This window comes from Brachionichthys hirsutus, chromosome 10, assembly GCF_040956055.1.
Source record: "Brachionichthys hirsutus isolate HB-005 chromosome 10, CSIRO-AGI_Bhir_v1, whole genome shotgun sequence".
In the NCBI taxonomy this organism is placed as follows: Eukaryota; Metazoa; Chordata; class Actinopteri; order Lophiiformes; family Brachionichthyidae; genus Brachionichthys; species Brachionichthys hirsutus.
Genome location: NC_090906.1, coordinates 1,230,887 through 1,243,983, shown reverse-complemented (window position 1 = coordinate 1,243,983; position 13,097 = coordinate 1,230,887). Strand labels below are relative to the sequence as shown.

Here is a 13,097-nt window from a genome sequence, read left to right as displayed (position 1 = left end):
GGAGGAAAGACAGGAAAAAAATGCAATCAGTGTTGGAAGGACGATGAGAAAGTCGATCCCAGGGAATGAGTGCGTCATCACACCACCAGGTGGAGCTCTGATGACGCTTAAACTTCCTGCATGGATTTGCCCCTCAGATTAATTCGCCTTTGCAGGGGGGGGTACATGTTGACCAGCTGCTGATAAAGAAATGGTTGCCCTCCTCTGTCCCCTCCTTCCCCACCTCCCACTCCCCTTGTTTATCTGGAGGGTTGAAGAGTTGCGGGTCCTTTTGGTCGGCATGGCGGCGCCATTGTTCTTTTCTCGTTTGTTCGCTCGGGGGAGGGGGGAGGGGGGAATAACCCACTGCTCAGGAGCAGCACAAGGCCGTGAGGAGAATCTTAAAGCATAAATGCGGCATTGAGGAGAACAAACGAGATCTCCCCTTGGAGCGAATCGAACAGCGAAGGATACCGAACCCTCAGGCCTCCTCGTCCGAGGGCGAGCGAGGGAGAGACGGGGATAAGCAGCTAAGGAGGCTTCTGACAATCCGCGCCCACTTTGACATGAGAAGCCTGTTTTACCCATGAAACAGATTCAGTGTTTTAGCTGTGGATGTGAACAAAAAGCATTCCTCTGTATTCTTCTCCCCACTTTTCTCCTCCTTGAGATGAGTCATTTTGCTGCTTTTGAGCGCCGATGATTTCACTGTAAAATAACGACTAATGGGAAGACGGCGCTCAGGAAAAGATGCACGGATGAGCTGCATCCTCTCTTTTCTGCTCTATTGCCACTCATCCCAACTATTAAATCCCCCTCATCTCCATCTCTTGTTGCTTTTTTTTTTTTTTTTGCTTTTCCAGCAGCAGAGGATTGTGGGAGTGAAATAGCGGGAGCGGAGCAGGAGGAGGAGGAGGAGGCGGGGGGTGTCTCGGCCATCCCTCCAACCCTCTGTGCTGCTCTTGCTGGCTGCCACCACCGCTGTGTCTTCATGGGTCTGCAGAACACCGACGGGGCGGGTTCAGGGGACGAGAGGAGCTTATCGCTGCACACGAGTTTGGGTCATTTTCGTGCCACATCGGTTTCTGCTGATGCAGTTGAAAAGTTGTCCTCGAACAAACCACGTTCCACAGACTTGTCTCCGTACCAGCAGGTGGCGCCAGTCTCTACACAAACCCCAAGGATATGCAGCGCCAGAGATTTCCTGACAGACTAATCTTCACATATCCTCCAGTTAGCATGCTAACTGGCTGGGTCATGGGAGGATATCTTCTGAAACGACTACATTTCCTGTCTCCACTTGTGCTTCCTCATTTAAAATGTCATCACTCCGCCCACCTCTGCTCAGCTCCTCCCCTCACAGTCCAGCATCCGGAACAATATTTCTTCGACGGGTTCTCCAGGCGAAATACAGTAGTCCCTCGATATAATGCGGTTCATCTTCTGCGACCTCGCTGCTTTGCGGAGTTTTTTAATGCAATTTTTTAAATTTTATTTTTTGCACTTGAACGAGCATTGAAGCGGCGCAAGGACGAAGGCGCGGTCGGAGGAACTGTGAAATACGCGCGAGTCGCTATTAATCATTTCTCATGTGTTCAACCTCGTAGGTTGATCATTCAAATTAAATTCGTTATTTCTAAAAGCTATCATATTTATTTGTTAAGCGTTTGGTTTATAGCGCTCTTATTCTCTGTGTAAAAATAGGCTTTTATTTTGTAGGAGCATAAACATCACGTCCCTTTTGGGTTTCGTTTCTTCCTGTTTATACATGTAGCCGCTGCCGGTCCGCTGTGCTAAGCTATCCAGTAAAGCAGCATGAGAGGCTAAAGATAGCACGAGTAGAATATTTGTTCTGCACTCCAAGCGGCTCTTTCCTCGACCTGCACGCCTTAACATTATTAACAGGAAAACGTTTACTGTACGTACTATATATTTTTATTTCTCAAACAAATGTTTAGTTCTGAAAAGGTTTTGATCTTTGGTTTCATTCTATAATACTGAAACAATCTATTTAGATGAATGCCTGACTGTTAAACGTGTATAAAGTGTGTGGTGAGGGGTTTTACAGCCTTAAAACATTTATGTACATGTATAATAATTGGAAAAAAAAATTAAGATCACTACATTGCGGATTTGGCTTATTGTGGGTTATTTTTAGAAAGTAACCCCCGCGGACAATGAGGGACTACTGTATAGGAAGTGAAATACAATCTCAAAAGAGAAAGTCCTTGATGGGGGGTGTTCAATATTACAGATTACAGTAAACGAACTGCCAGATGTTGAACACGGACCCACGGAGTCGTGCGAGGTCTTTGGTTGGTCCGGCTTCGCGTGTGAATCCAGCAGCCTTTCGGTGATTAAACGTCGCCGAGGCAGAAGCTGAAAGATGGGATGGAGACCACAAGCGTAAAGGCGGAGAACGTTTTTCACGTCCGAGCTTCGGCGCACTCGGAGACTCTGAAAGCTCTTTGACTGCCGCTGGATGTTGTAAACGCTGGGGAGTTCTTGGCTGTAATGATTTATGTGCTCAGTTTTCCCACGAGTGGCGGAAACAAGAAAACCAGACGGGGAAGTAATAAAAGGAATAAAGTGGAAGCAAAGCAGAAATTGGCTTCAGCGGTGTGGGGATTGGATTCTTCGCTGCAGTCCACGGAGCCGCAGGGTAAAAATAAAGAATGATTTCAGCAGTTACACAGCAATTAGTCGGCACGTCCCCCTCAAGGGGAGCCGGCTTAAGCTAAACCAATCTCTACCCCTTCAATTCTGGCTCGGTGCGCCGCGCTCACCTGCAGCTGTTTATGCCTTTATGCCAGTGATCGCCGTGGACTACGTGAGAAGCCTTCCCGCGGAAATGTCAGCTAAATACCCCCCCACTTCATCTGTTGTTGTTCCTCACGAAGCAACAAAACGACAACAACAACAGCCCCAGACGGAAATTCTGATTCAACTATTAAATCCGCAGCTCTGGAGAAAGAGACGAAGGTCCTGCATCCATCCACGACAGCCCGATACTGAATTTTTTGCTGTACATTCTTAAATAAGTATAACAGGGTTCAGATATCGATTGCGGGTTATTTTTAGAACGTAACCCCCGCGGAAAATGAGGGAACATTAATAACAACGCACAAGCCTACAGATGTTTATTTGATCTCATGTTGCTGTTTGGTGTTTTAACTTAAGTTCTTTTTTTACATTGATTAAACATTTCACTTGACTGAATCTTTGATGGAATTTTCATTATTTAACATTTTAAATATGCTATAAATATTTAACAAATCATTTCAAAAACTGGGAACATTTCCTGTTCCGTTTGATCCCTGTGAAAGCTCGATATAAAGCTGCTCCGCGCCAAAAACCCCCAGACATCGACTGATTTTAAGATTTCAAGAGGTCGAGCCAAGGCCAAGCGACGCCCTGGTGTTTTTCGACGGCGTCCGAGCTCGCATTGCCGGGACGAGATCAAAGCAGGAAGCTGAAACGGATGTTGACTTTGCAGCCGGAGACTGCTGCTGTGCATACAGATGCCTCGAGTCACACCCGTAATTTGAAAGAATGGTGCAGCAAATCAATTGAGCGTGACGAAGGACAAGCGCTGCTGTCACAAGCGCTGAGCCGGGCAGCAGGCGTCCTGTGTCGGCGGGATAACAACGCTAATTGCCGTGGAATTAATAGACAATCTTCCAGCCTGACCGCTTCAAAGTCGTCAGTCTGCACGCGCGCGCGCCGCGAGCTAATCAAGCCAATCGCGGCATTCTCATTAGCTCGATGTGAGATGTGGCACAACGCAACCCAGCGAGCGGAGATAGAAATCCAAAGCAACCGAAGAAAGGCGACTGACAGCACCTGGAACCGCCACGAACCGTCTCCCCATAACGGAGACGCAGACGGCGGTCTCAGGAGGGACCAGCAAAGCGACTGAAATCCTCCCCACCTGGGATTTGTAGTCAATTAAAATGACTATCATGCCACCTTTTCATTGGAGCGTCCCGCCTTGATTCACAGAGACGTTACCGACGAGACAAAGACGTTAATCACTGAATTAATTACCGTGGGAGCGGACGGGGGGGGGGTATTAACCCTTCACTGTTTCAACTGCCGCTCCTGGTGCAGCTGTGCCAGGTGGAGTTACACCGGAATGTAGATCTCGTAACAAAACGTAACACGCAGCTCCAGAAAGAGACATTCTGCAGTTAAAATGTTTCTTTCAAGAGCAGTTGCTCCGAAATGCTTCCAACAACATGAAGAGTCATCGCGCTGCATGTCTCGCAGCGTGTCTCGCAGTCGCCTGTCCTCCTGTCATCGCAAGACTTCTACAGCACAAGCAAAGAAAGTCGGGGACTATGACAAAGCGTACAAAAGAGACCGTCGCATTCACACTGAGCCGCCGCCCAGCCTGCTCACAACTGCAACAGATGATTGATCGGCGCGTCCTTCGTCCCAAATTTGTCCCATTCACCTCTGGCCTTGTCACTCCCTCTGCGAGCTCTAATCTCCCCAGTGCGAAGGGATTTGTGCGTTGCTCTGTCAAGCTGAACCCGAGTGGAAGTGCTCCTGCGCTCTGGGGCTCGGTGCTGATGGACCGGGCGAGGCCCGCGGGACTGGCAGTGACGGGCGGAATGCAACGGGGACCTCCGCCAGAAAGGGTTGAGATGTCGACTTCTAAAGTTGTTGGTGACATTGTTGTCGCCAACAATGTCTGCAGCAGGCAGGCAGCGGTGCGGCGGGCTGGGGGTGGTTGTGGTCGTCTACAGACGTGGGAACAAAGCAAGGTGCGGCCTGAGCGGCCTGTATCGCATCACGGGTTCACCTCGGACTCCTCTAAAGGTCGCTTACGTGAGGCCGGGCTATCATTTACAAGGCGTTCTCATTTACTCCGGGTGGGGGTGGGGGTGGGGGTCGGCTGAAAGATGCAGGCTGGTTCATCTCCTACAATATTACCAACTCCATTACAGTGTAAGAGCCATACGGGCAGATAAAAGAAGAGCCGAACAAACGTCTTAAAACAACCGCAGGAGCCACATCTACAACTTTAAGCTTGACGAAGTCATTCATAGAGCGAAGACGTTCAGAGATGATAAATAATAATGATGACAGACCGGAGGGGAACAACCTCCAGTGTCTTCACCCTTCCATCCATCAGGCTGTCTGGACACCGGTTTGCTGCCTTTGTGCCTCATTATTTGGACAAAGGGAAGTGAACTGACAGACGTGGCAAACGCAACGAGACCTTTGCAGCTTGATCTCACACTATGGCGCGTCCAGCGGCCGGAGTGTGAAGCCTCAACAGCCAAAAGCTGACAGACAACCTGATTCCTGTACAGGCAGACAACGATGGGAACGCAAGTCAGACGGTGAATGTCGCCGTGGCTACGAGTAGCAGACACATGAGACGAGTGTAGCCAACAACACAGAGAGCATTTACAGCTACGGTTTCCATGCAGATGTGCAAATTTTCATTATTAGCCTATGAACAGGTGGAATTGCATACTATAGTTGGTACCTGTCAAAGGCCTAAGCCCTAAGCTAAGAGCATTCAGGTATAAAGCAGTGTTTGACGGTAATCAACGAATTTTTATCACCCCATTCAGAAAACAAATAAACAAACACTGCTTTGTTTGTTTGTTTGTTTTTGGTGATGATGATGGGAACTCTTCCTGGACTGCCATTCTAATATGAACTAAATAACTTTATTTAATTCAATTAGAGTTTTACATGATTGAAGTAAATGTGAATAAAATATACAGTCACTCTACAAATCCAACTTTTATGTGTTTGCAGCCTGAATCCAGGAAATGGAGGCCTTTGAAATTATAGCCATGGATTATGATGAAGGCTGCAGATTAAATGGGACTCCAAACTATGGACACACTACAGAGCTGTTGGGGGGGGGGGGGGGGGGGGGTTAATTATAACACTCAAAGTCACTTTCAAACATTATTCTCCACCCCCCTGTGGCATAGAAGAGAGGAATCTGGAAATTATTGCCTTAAATACATATTTCTCAGCCATTTTGTGTCTTTCCTGAATATATCAAACAAGGACTCAGTTCTCAGGAGGAATGGTCGGTAGGAGATTTAGACACTTTTCCAGATTAAAAGGATCTCAATCCGGGTGGATGTGAAGACAAAACAGTCTTTCTAACTGGTCAAATAATGTGTCCTGAGCCTGAGGACACAAAGCGTAATAATAATACACCAGCGACTTTGCAGCAAACGCTCACGAACTGAAAACCTCTGGCAGTCCAGTAAGAGCACGTCTTACCTGGGGGAGATGTCACAGCCCTGCTGCATGAAGGCGCCCAGGGAGAACCAGAGGGAGTTGAAGATGCCGAACTCATTGGGGGGCTGGTCGCTCGGCGGACCGTCGGTACCCTCTTCGGGCTCCTCGGTGTGCCATTCGTACGGGCTGAAGCGGCTGACCAGGAAGAGCACCACGCTCACGCCGATATAGGCAAACACGATGCACATCCAGATCTCGTAGGCCAAAGGGTCCAGGAAGGAGAACACCCCCGGTTTGGACTTCTGGGGCTTCTTGATCATGATGGAAATGCCCAGCGACATGAAGGGCTTGGAGAAGTCGATCACCTCCTCCCGGACTAACGTGATCGTCAGAGGGGCCACAGCGATTTCCGCTTTCTGCGGATGGAGAGGAATTTGATTAGAAGTCTGAACGAGCCCCTCTGAATCCAAATGATGACAGATAAGCAAATGCCAATGATGGATCATCTCTCTGGGCTGGACCCTGCAGCCATCAAACATCACTTAGTCACAGATATGACAGAGCTGAGGCCGGTGGCCAGCCCGCCATCGTTAAACAAAGCAACGATCACGCCGTTTCCTCTCGCCACAGCTCCTGTTATTTCATCGGAATACAATGACCGAGATCAAACCTGGGCTGAGGACATCTCACATCGATCAAGTCGAGTCTGAGAATGAAAAGGAAGTTGAAAAAGACATTGTGAGGGTTTCTCCAAAGCTGAGCGGCTTAGATGAAAGTCCGAGAGGAGAATAAATAAAATAACGTGTCAGGGAAAAAATGCGATGCAGAGGTCTACAGCTGTGGAAGAGGGCAAACTGACTTGCTGAAAATCCACATCCCCGATTACAGCTAGCGATTTAGCCACAGTCACGACCTCGCCTGGCCGGCTTTAAGGGGCAAAAGGGACTTAATAGCAAAACTAAAGTTGCAGCCTTCTGAAACGATAAGAGGGCTGAGTGAAGAGAAGGATCAGATCCAAGCTCTTTCATCATAAGCAAAACGCAATGAGACGAGAGCCTCGGGCCGAAGAGAGGAAGGGCTGTCAGGGCAGGAAATGAAGGGGCATTGACAGGAAAGCGCTGACAACTGTCATAGACTTTATGTCCCGAGGGTTTATAGTATAAACCCTCGGGACATAAAGTGAATCTAAAAGTATAAACTTTATACTTTTAGATTCACGTTTTTTTGTCACTCTATCCCGAACGCATCTGGAGAAATCGTCCTTCTGAAACGGCAACACAAAGAGCACAGCCACACGTTTTGATTCGTGTTCCCGACCCCCCCCTTGTTAGTCATTGCATTGTAGTGCATTGTACTGCTTGATTAATCCCGACACTTCCCGAACTGAGCCTCCCTCGGTCGCCGCAGCCGACTCTTAGTGAGTCACCGCAACGCTGAAGAGGCGCGAGTGAGAAAAATGTCGCTTTGGAGAACATGCCACTTAGCTCATCGCAAGAGAAGGGACAGTTGTTACAGCAATTTGATGTGGTTGCAAATAGAAAAGGGGAGAACTCATTAGAATTAAGCTTCAACAACTGCCCTTAATTAGAGCTACATCAAATTCCATTGTCTTGCAGCTGAAAAGTCTGAACTTTTAAAGCCTTAACTTCATCTCTCCATCCTGGCAAGGGGCGTTTTTGACTTTGCAAACATTCAGGAACACAAACACTCCTCTTGTTCCTCACTTCTTTGAACGCCATTAATTCCCTTCATCGCCCCACACCACAGGCTTCCATCCACTGAGATCCCACAGCAAGGTCAGCTGCACAAAGACGACTCAAATCACCACCTCAGAGGTTCTCCAACAAGCTCGGCACACACTCTAAACCCACCCCCTCCAGAAGATCAGCTGAAAGGCGCCACTGATCCCCTTTCCCCTGCTGTTATTAACGCCACCAGAACCAGCAGTCCGTTTACATCTTCACTCCAGATGGGATTCATTATCTACACTGCAAATGCACCAGAATGGCAATTCAGTCAGAAATAATGTTTGATTGGTCAAATATTCCCCAAAACACAAAAACCGACTCCAATTCTCCCCTCACGGTTGAGCTTCGATTGGTGACATTTGAAACTTCCTGGAAAGACACTATGAAATAAAAGTCTTTCAGCAGCTTCACCTTCTTAGTCATCGTTGGTTTTGGTTGACTTTTATTTTGAAATAGTTGGGCTGCTGTCGCCTCCGTACAAACTTTTGTTTGAGAAGAGTTGAAATTTCTGAACTCGATAATGACATTTTAATGAAGACAAATATATCGGGTTGACATTTACACAACTTTATTGTGACGACGATGACAAGGCTATCAGCCTAAGAAATCAAGTACAAATTCTTCAATTTAGTATATCTGGCTTTTAATGGACCGTCTACAGTTGGAACAAATTGATGACTGATTTCCAGCTATAAGAAACCCAAAACCTAATTTTTCTGTCACCAGCCAAGCCGCTGTATAAATTTGTTCAAAGTACAGATTAGAAAAAGACAGAGTGTTGTCTCTAATTGCCATCATGAATCTCACTGACAGCCTAGAATTAGACTTTGAATGAGGTGAGTCAGCATTGTAGAAAAGCTCATACAGGGATGGGATGTGGGAGATGAACCCTTTCCTGTCATCCAAAGAGTCAAAACACAAGTTCTTACCCCGTACACCAGCTCCCCGACCATGCCGTTCCAGATCTTTGTCTCCGGGTCCCTGGCACCGTACTTGCCGTCGGGAACAATGGAGATTTTGTACTTGATGCCAATGTGTTTGGCGATCTCAGAGGCGAGGTCCACACAGTAGCCCTCGTACTGGTCGTTGCCCTCGTACATCTCCCAGTTCTTCTTAAGCATCACGTAGGGACCCTCCTACACAAAGGACCACAACCAGTGAACCAAACCATCAGACAGACAGACACCAGGGTTGGTGCAATGATTCATTAACAATTCATTAAAAATTAACATTCTTTAGTCCTGATCCTCCCATCAGCAGTTTAAGATGAGAACGACTGTTATTTCCTCAAAAGAGCGCAGCAGAGACGGACGGGGATTAGGAAGGAACAGAAAGAGATCTGTGCTAATGTGCCCCAAATCCAAGGCAGGGAGGTAAGACTGAACAGAAAGTGAGCATCAATCTGTCTGAAAGCCACCAAACACAGAGAAACCAGGGTAAAGGTGACCAGTGGAAGGTTCTAGATCAGGGGTGGGCAAACATTTTGACTTGCGCCCCACAATGGGTTCTAACATTTGACAGAGGGGTCGGGCCAGGAACAGATGGATGGAGTGTTTGTGTGACCTAAGGATTTGGCCTTTTAAAGGTAGCATTACAGGTAAAAAGTAAAATGGGTTAGTTTAATGATAGTAAAAAGTGTGGTGGGCCGGATTAGAAAGCCCAAAGGGCCGTACATGGCCCTCGGGCCGTAGTTTGCCCGTGCCTGTTATAGATCATTAGAGTCCCTGTTTGTCATTATTTTTGTTGCGTGAGGAGGCCGATTGCAATTTATTTCCAAGATGTGTTTCCTCAACGTTGCCCTGGGACGAAGCCATGCAACCAAAGACTGATCAGTAGAGAGGAAATGAAAATGTCGAGCCGAGCCCGAAGCATGCCTTAACGTTGCATTAACCACAACGAGGACACAATCCAGCGGTTTCACGGCAACACGGCGAATCAGAAAGGCACGTTCCACACCGCTCTTGTGGGGGAATGTCACTTTGGAAAGTGCGATCCGAGAGCGGCGTTTAAACGTGCAGATTTCACTCATGCCAAACATTCCCTGTTGCTTGAAGACCATCCAGGCGCTTCGGTAATAAAGAAGCGATGCAATCAGACGCAGAATTTAGTTTTTGATTTGATTATGTTGTGATGTGTGCCTTAAGCCGTGGGCCTTCTCACGATTTTATTATGTTCGCATAATGATAATAAATTATCTTGAATCTTGAAGTAGATAAACCGCGTGCGACACACACACACACACACACCAGACCACACGTGGTTGTTTTCCTTAAAGCCTCGTAAATAAGCGTCCTGGAGTAACAGCCTACCGTATGTGGCTGTCAGATCTGCGATAAGTGGATTGAAGCGAGTTTGTCCAGCGTGGCGAGCCCAACAGTAAACAAAAACATATTTAAAGCTACAGCTTCCCATTTGGACACAGTCCTGTTGGACACAATTGTTTCTTTCGCTTGGGCTGACGGCGAGACAGAGCTGAATTTTAGATGCCAATTTCTGCATCTTGCATTCAACGAGCAGAGCATGGGGGCGACCTTCAGTCGCGACCTTTCACAGAATTTACTCAACAAAAATATGTCTGCCAAACAAGACACGGTTCATTTCTGCAGACTGGGGAGGAGGAGAAGCAGCCGGGGCTGCTAGACGAGGCAGCCATCTCCTCTGTGTCCTGATCATCTTCCCAACTTTTCCTGTCCTTACCCTTGTGTCGAAGCGGCACAGCTGTCGCTTGGCAACACAGACAACTGGATGAGGTGATGAGCAGCTGTACTTTAAGTAGTAGTAAAATCAATGACAACTTTTGTAGTCGTGGAAGCTGCAGATATGATAATAATCATCTAAGTGTTGGGACAGGAAATGAGAACTCCACTTTGGAGCCTTTGAAATGGGACGGCAACCATTACGGCTCCAAACGATCGAGGCTGATGTCGGTTCAGTTTCGGGGTCCAAACGAAACAGACGGCGAAGCGGAGCTTCTGCCACAACAGAGCCAGACATTTTAAAAATAAGCAGCTAAAATAAACAACAACAACGACAACGATGAAATCTACACATGAAGTAATGCCAGGTTTTATTCTGCTGAAAATTCAGCCTAAAAAATGGAATCCACGATTCACTGTTCATGAATCTCTAGCATATAAATAATGACAAAAGCTTCAGTCACAAGACGATATTTGGATGGAAATCAGAGGGAAATAGCTGCTCAGTCTGATTTGTGATCGCAGGCCGTCTGACAGCACCGGGGGGGGGGGGGGGGGGGTCAAAGAGAGCAGAGGTCTTCACAGCAAAGGCCAGCGTGACTGACAGGCTGGTCAATAATCCCAAGCATGGTGCTTCACTCTGAGCCTAATGAGACTAATTTACATGCCATTAAACACACACACGCACACACACACACACACACACACACACACACACACACATACACACAGGGCTCTGCCTGATCCAGATCCGTCAGGCGGCCTGAGATCTGGACGCGTGTGTATTTTGTGCAGCTAAGCAGCAAACAACACTGTGAAGACGAGCGACAGCAACGCTTCCTTTCCTACAAGCAGAAAAAGGTTTGCTGAAGCACAAGCAGGGAAATGCTGCTGAGTCAGCGATTCCTCGTCAGGTCTGTCATCAGCAGCCACTTTAGGTCACAGCGACATTCTTTATTTGTTATAATGAAGCTGTACAGCATTTAAAAAAGGGGAAAGCGCACAGAAAGTACAAATAGAACAAAACAACAACAACTTCTTTTCACATCATGTGCAAAAAAAAAACATATACAATTTTTTGTGCGCCTTTAAAATTGACTAAGGTCTGAAATAATTGTGTACGTGCTACTTCTAAGAATGCTTGCATATTAAAACAACCTTTAACCACAATGTCCAAACACGTTCCCTCAGAATTCCTTCAACAAGAGTTCGACATAAACATAATTACGACAGGTTCTTTCTACGTTCCCTCTGGCAGATTTAGATTGCGCAGGGCTTTGAGCGCGGTGGAGTTCATAAAAGCTTTTGGGCTCCTCTTGTCAGTAAGTTGACCATCACATTTTGTCCTTGACTATCGGAGCGTCTCTGTTAATGCATCCTGTTCCAGGCAGCTGCGCCCTGAGATGTCCCAGAAGACTGTTGACATCCTCAGTCAAAGACAACAAATAAGTACATAGAACATCAGTTGAAATGATAATAAAAGGCCCCTTCGTATCTTCAGCCTGGTCACAAACAGTGGCAGCTGCTACCCACCATGTCATATTTTCACGGTGCTGAGAAGCAGACGTTTCCGATTACCGGTACTCACGCTCACAGTGGCTTTTATTGTTTTTATTTACTTTCAAGGTTTATCATTGTTTCGTGCCAGAATACATATTTGAACCGTTTTCCTACCAACCAGTAAGAACCAGCTGACTGTCCCAGCAAAGATCTGAGGGATAAACATTTACCATCAGAAACCATCCGCCTTGGAATGACCTGTGGAACAAACTACGGAGCTACTAAGGATCCACCTGCATGAAGACCCACATGCATGAAGACCCACATGCATGAGGAACCACCTGTATGAGGATCCACATGCATGAGGAACCACCTGCATGAAGACCCACATGCATGAGGAACCACCTGCATGAGGAACCACATGCATGAGGAACCACCTGTTTGAGGAACCACCTGCATGAGGAACCACATGCATGAGGAACCACCTGTTTGAGGAACCACATGCATGAGGAACCACCTGCATGAAGACCCACATGCATGAGGAACCACCTGTTTGAGGAACCACCTGTATGAGGAACCACCTGTATGAGGATCCACCTGTATGAGGATCCACCTGTATGAGGATCCACCTGCATGAGGAACCACCTGCATGAGGACCCACCTGCATGAGGACCTCAGACATTCTTGACTGGTGTGTCCAGTGAAATTCGAGCTGTGAAATGCATTCCTTCAATTATTGTTTTGCATTCTGATTTGGTTTATTTCTACTCTGAAACTGGTGGTTGAACTCAAGTATGACTTCTCATTCTTTATGACTATTATTTATCTTTTATCCTTGTAGTTTTAATCAGACATTGATTTATGTTTTTCAAAATAAGACACCTTTTAGACGCTAATAACAACGGAAATTGTATGAATGATTTCTTCTTTCTGCGCGGCCCGGTAACAGATGCCT

The 13,097-nt window shown here is 46.9% G+C and overlaps 1 protein-coding gene across 1 annotated transcript in view; it reads right to left on the bottom strand.

Moving 5' to 3' along the window:
• gria4b (glutamate receptor, ionotropic, AMPA 4b) overlaps window positions 1-13,097 on the bottom strand; it is a 59,504-nt gene that overhangs the window by 7,325 nt on the left and 39,082 nt on the right. The window contains exons 10-11 of the mRNA XM_068744496.1: window positions 8,876-9,082; window positions 6,241-6,614 (exon numbers count right to left, since the gene is read on the bottom strand). Of these exons, the coding sequence (XP_068600597.1) occupies window positions 6,241-6,614; window positions 8,876-9,082 (581 nt within the window). The remainder of the gene's footprint in view (window positions 1-6,240; window positions 6,615-8,875; window positions 9,083-13,097) is intronic.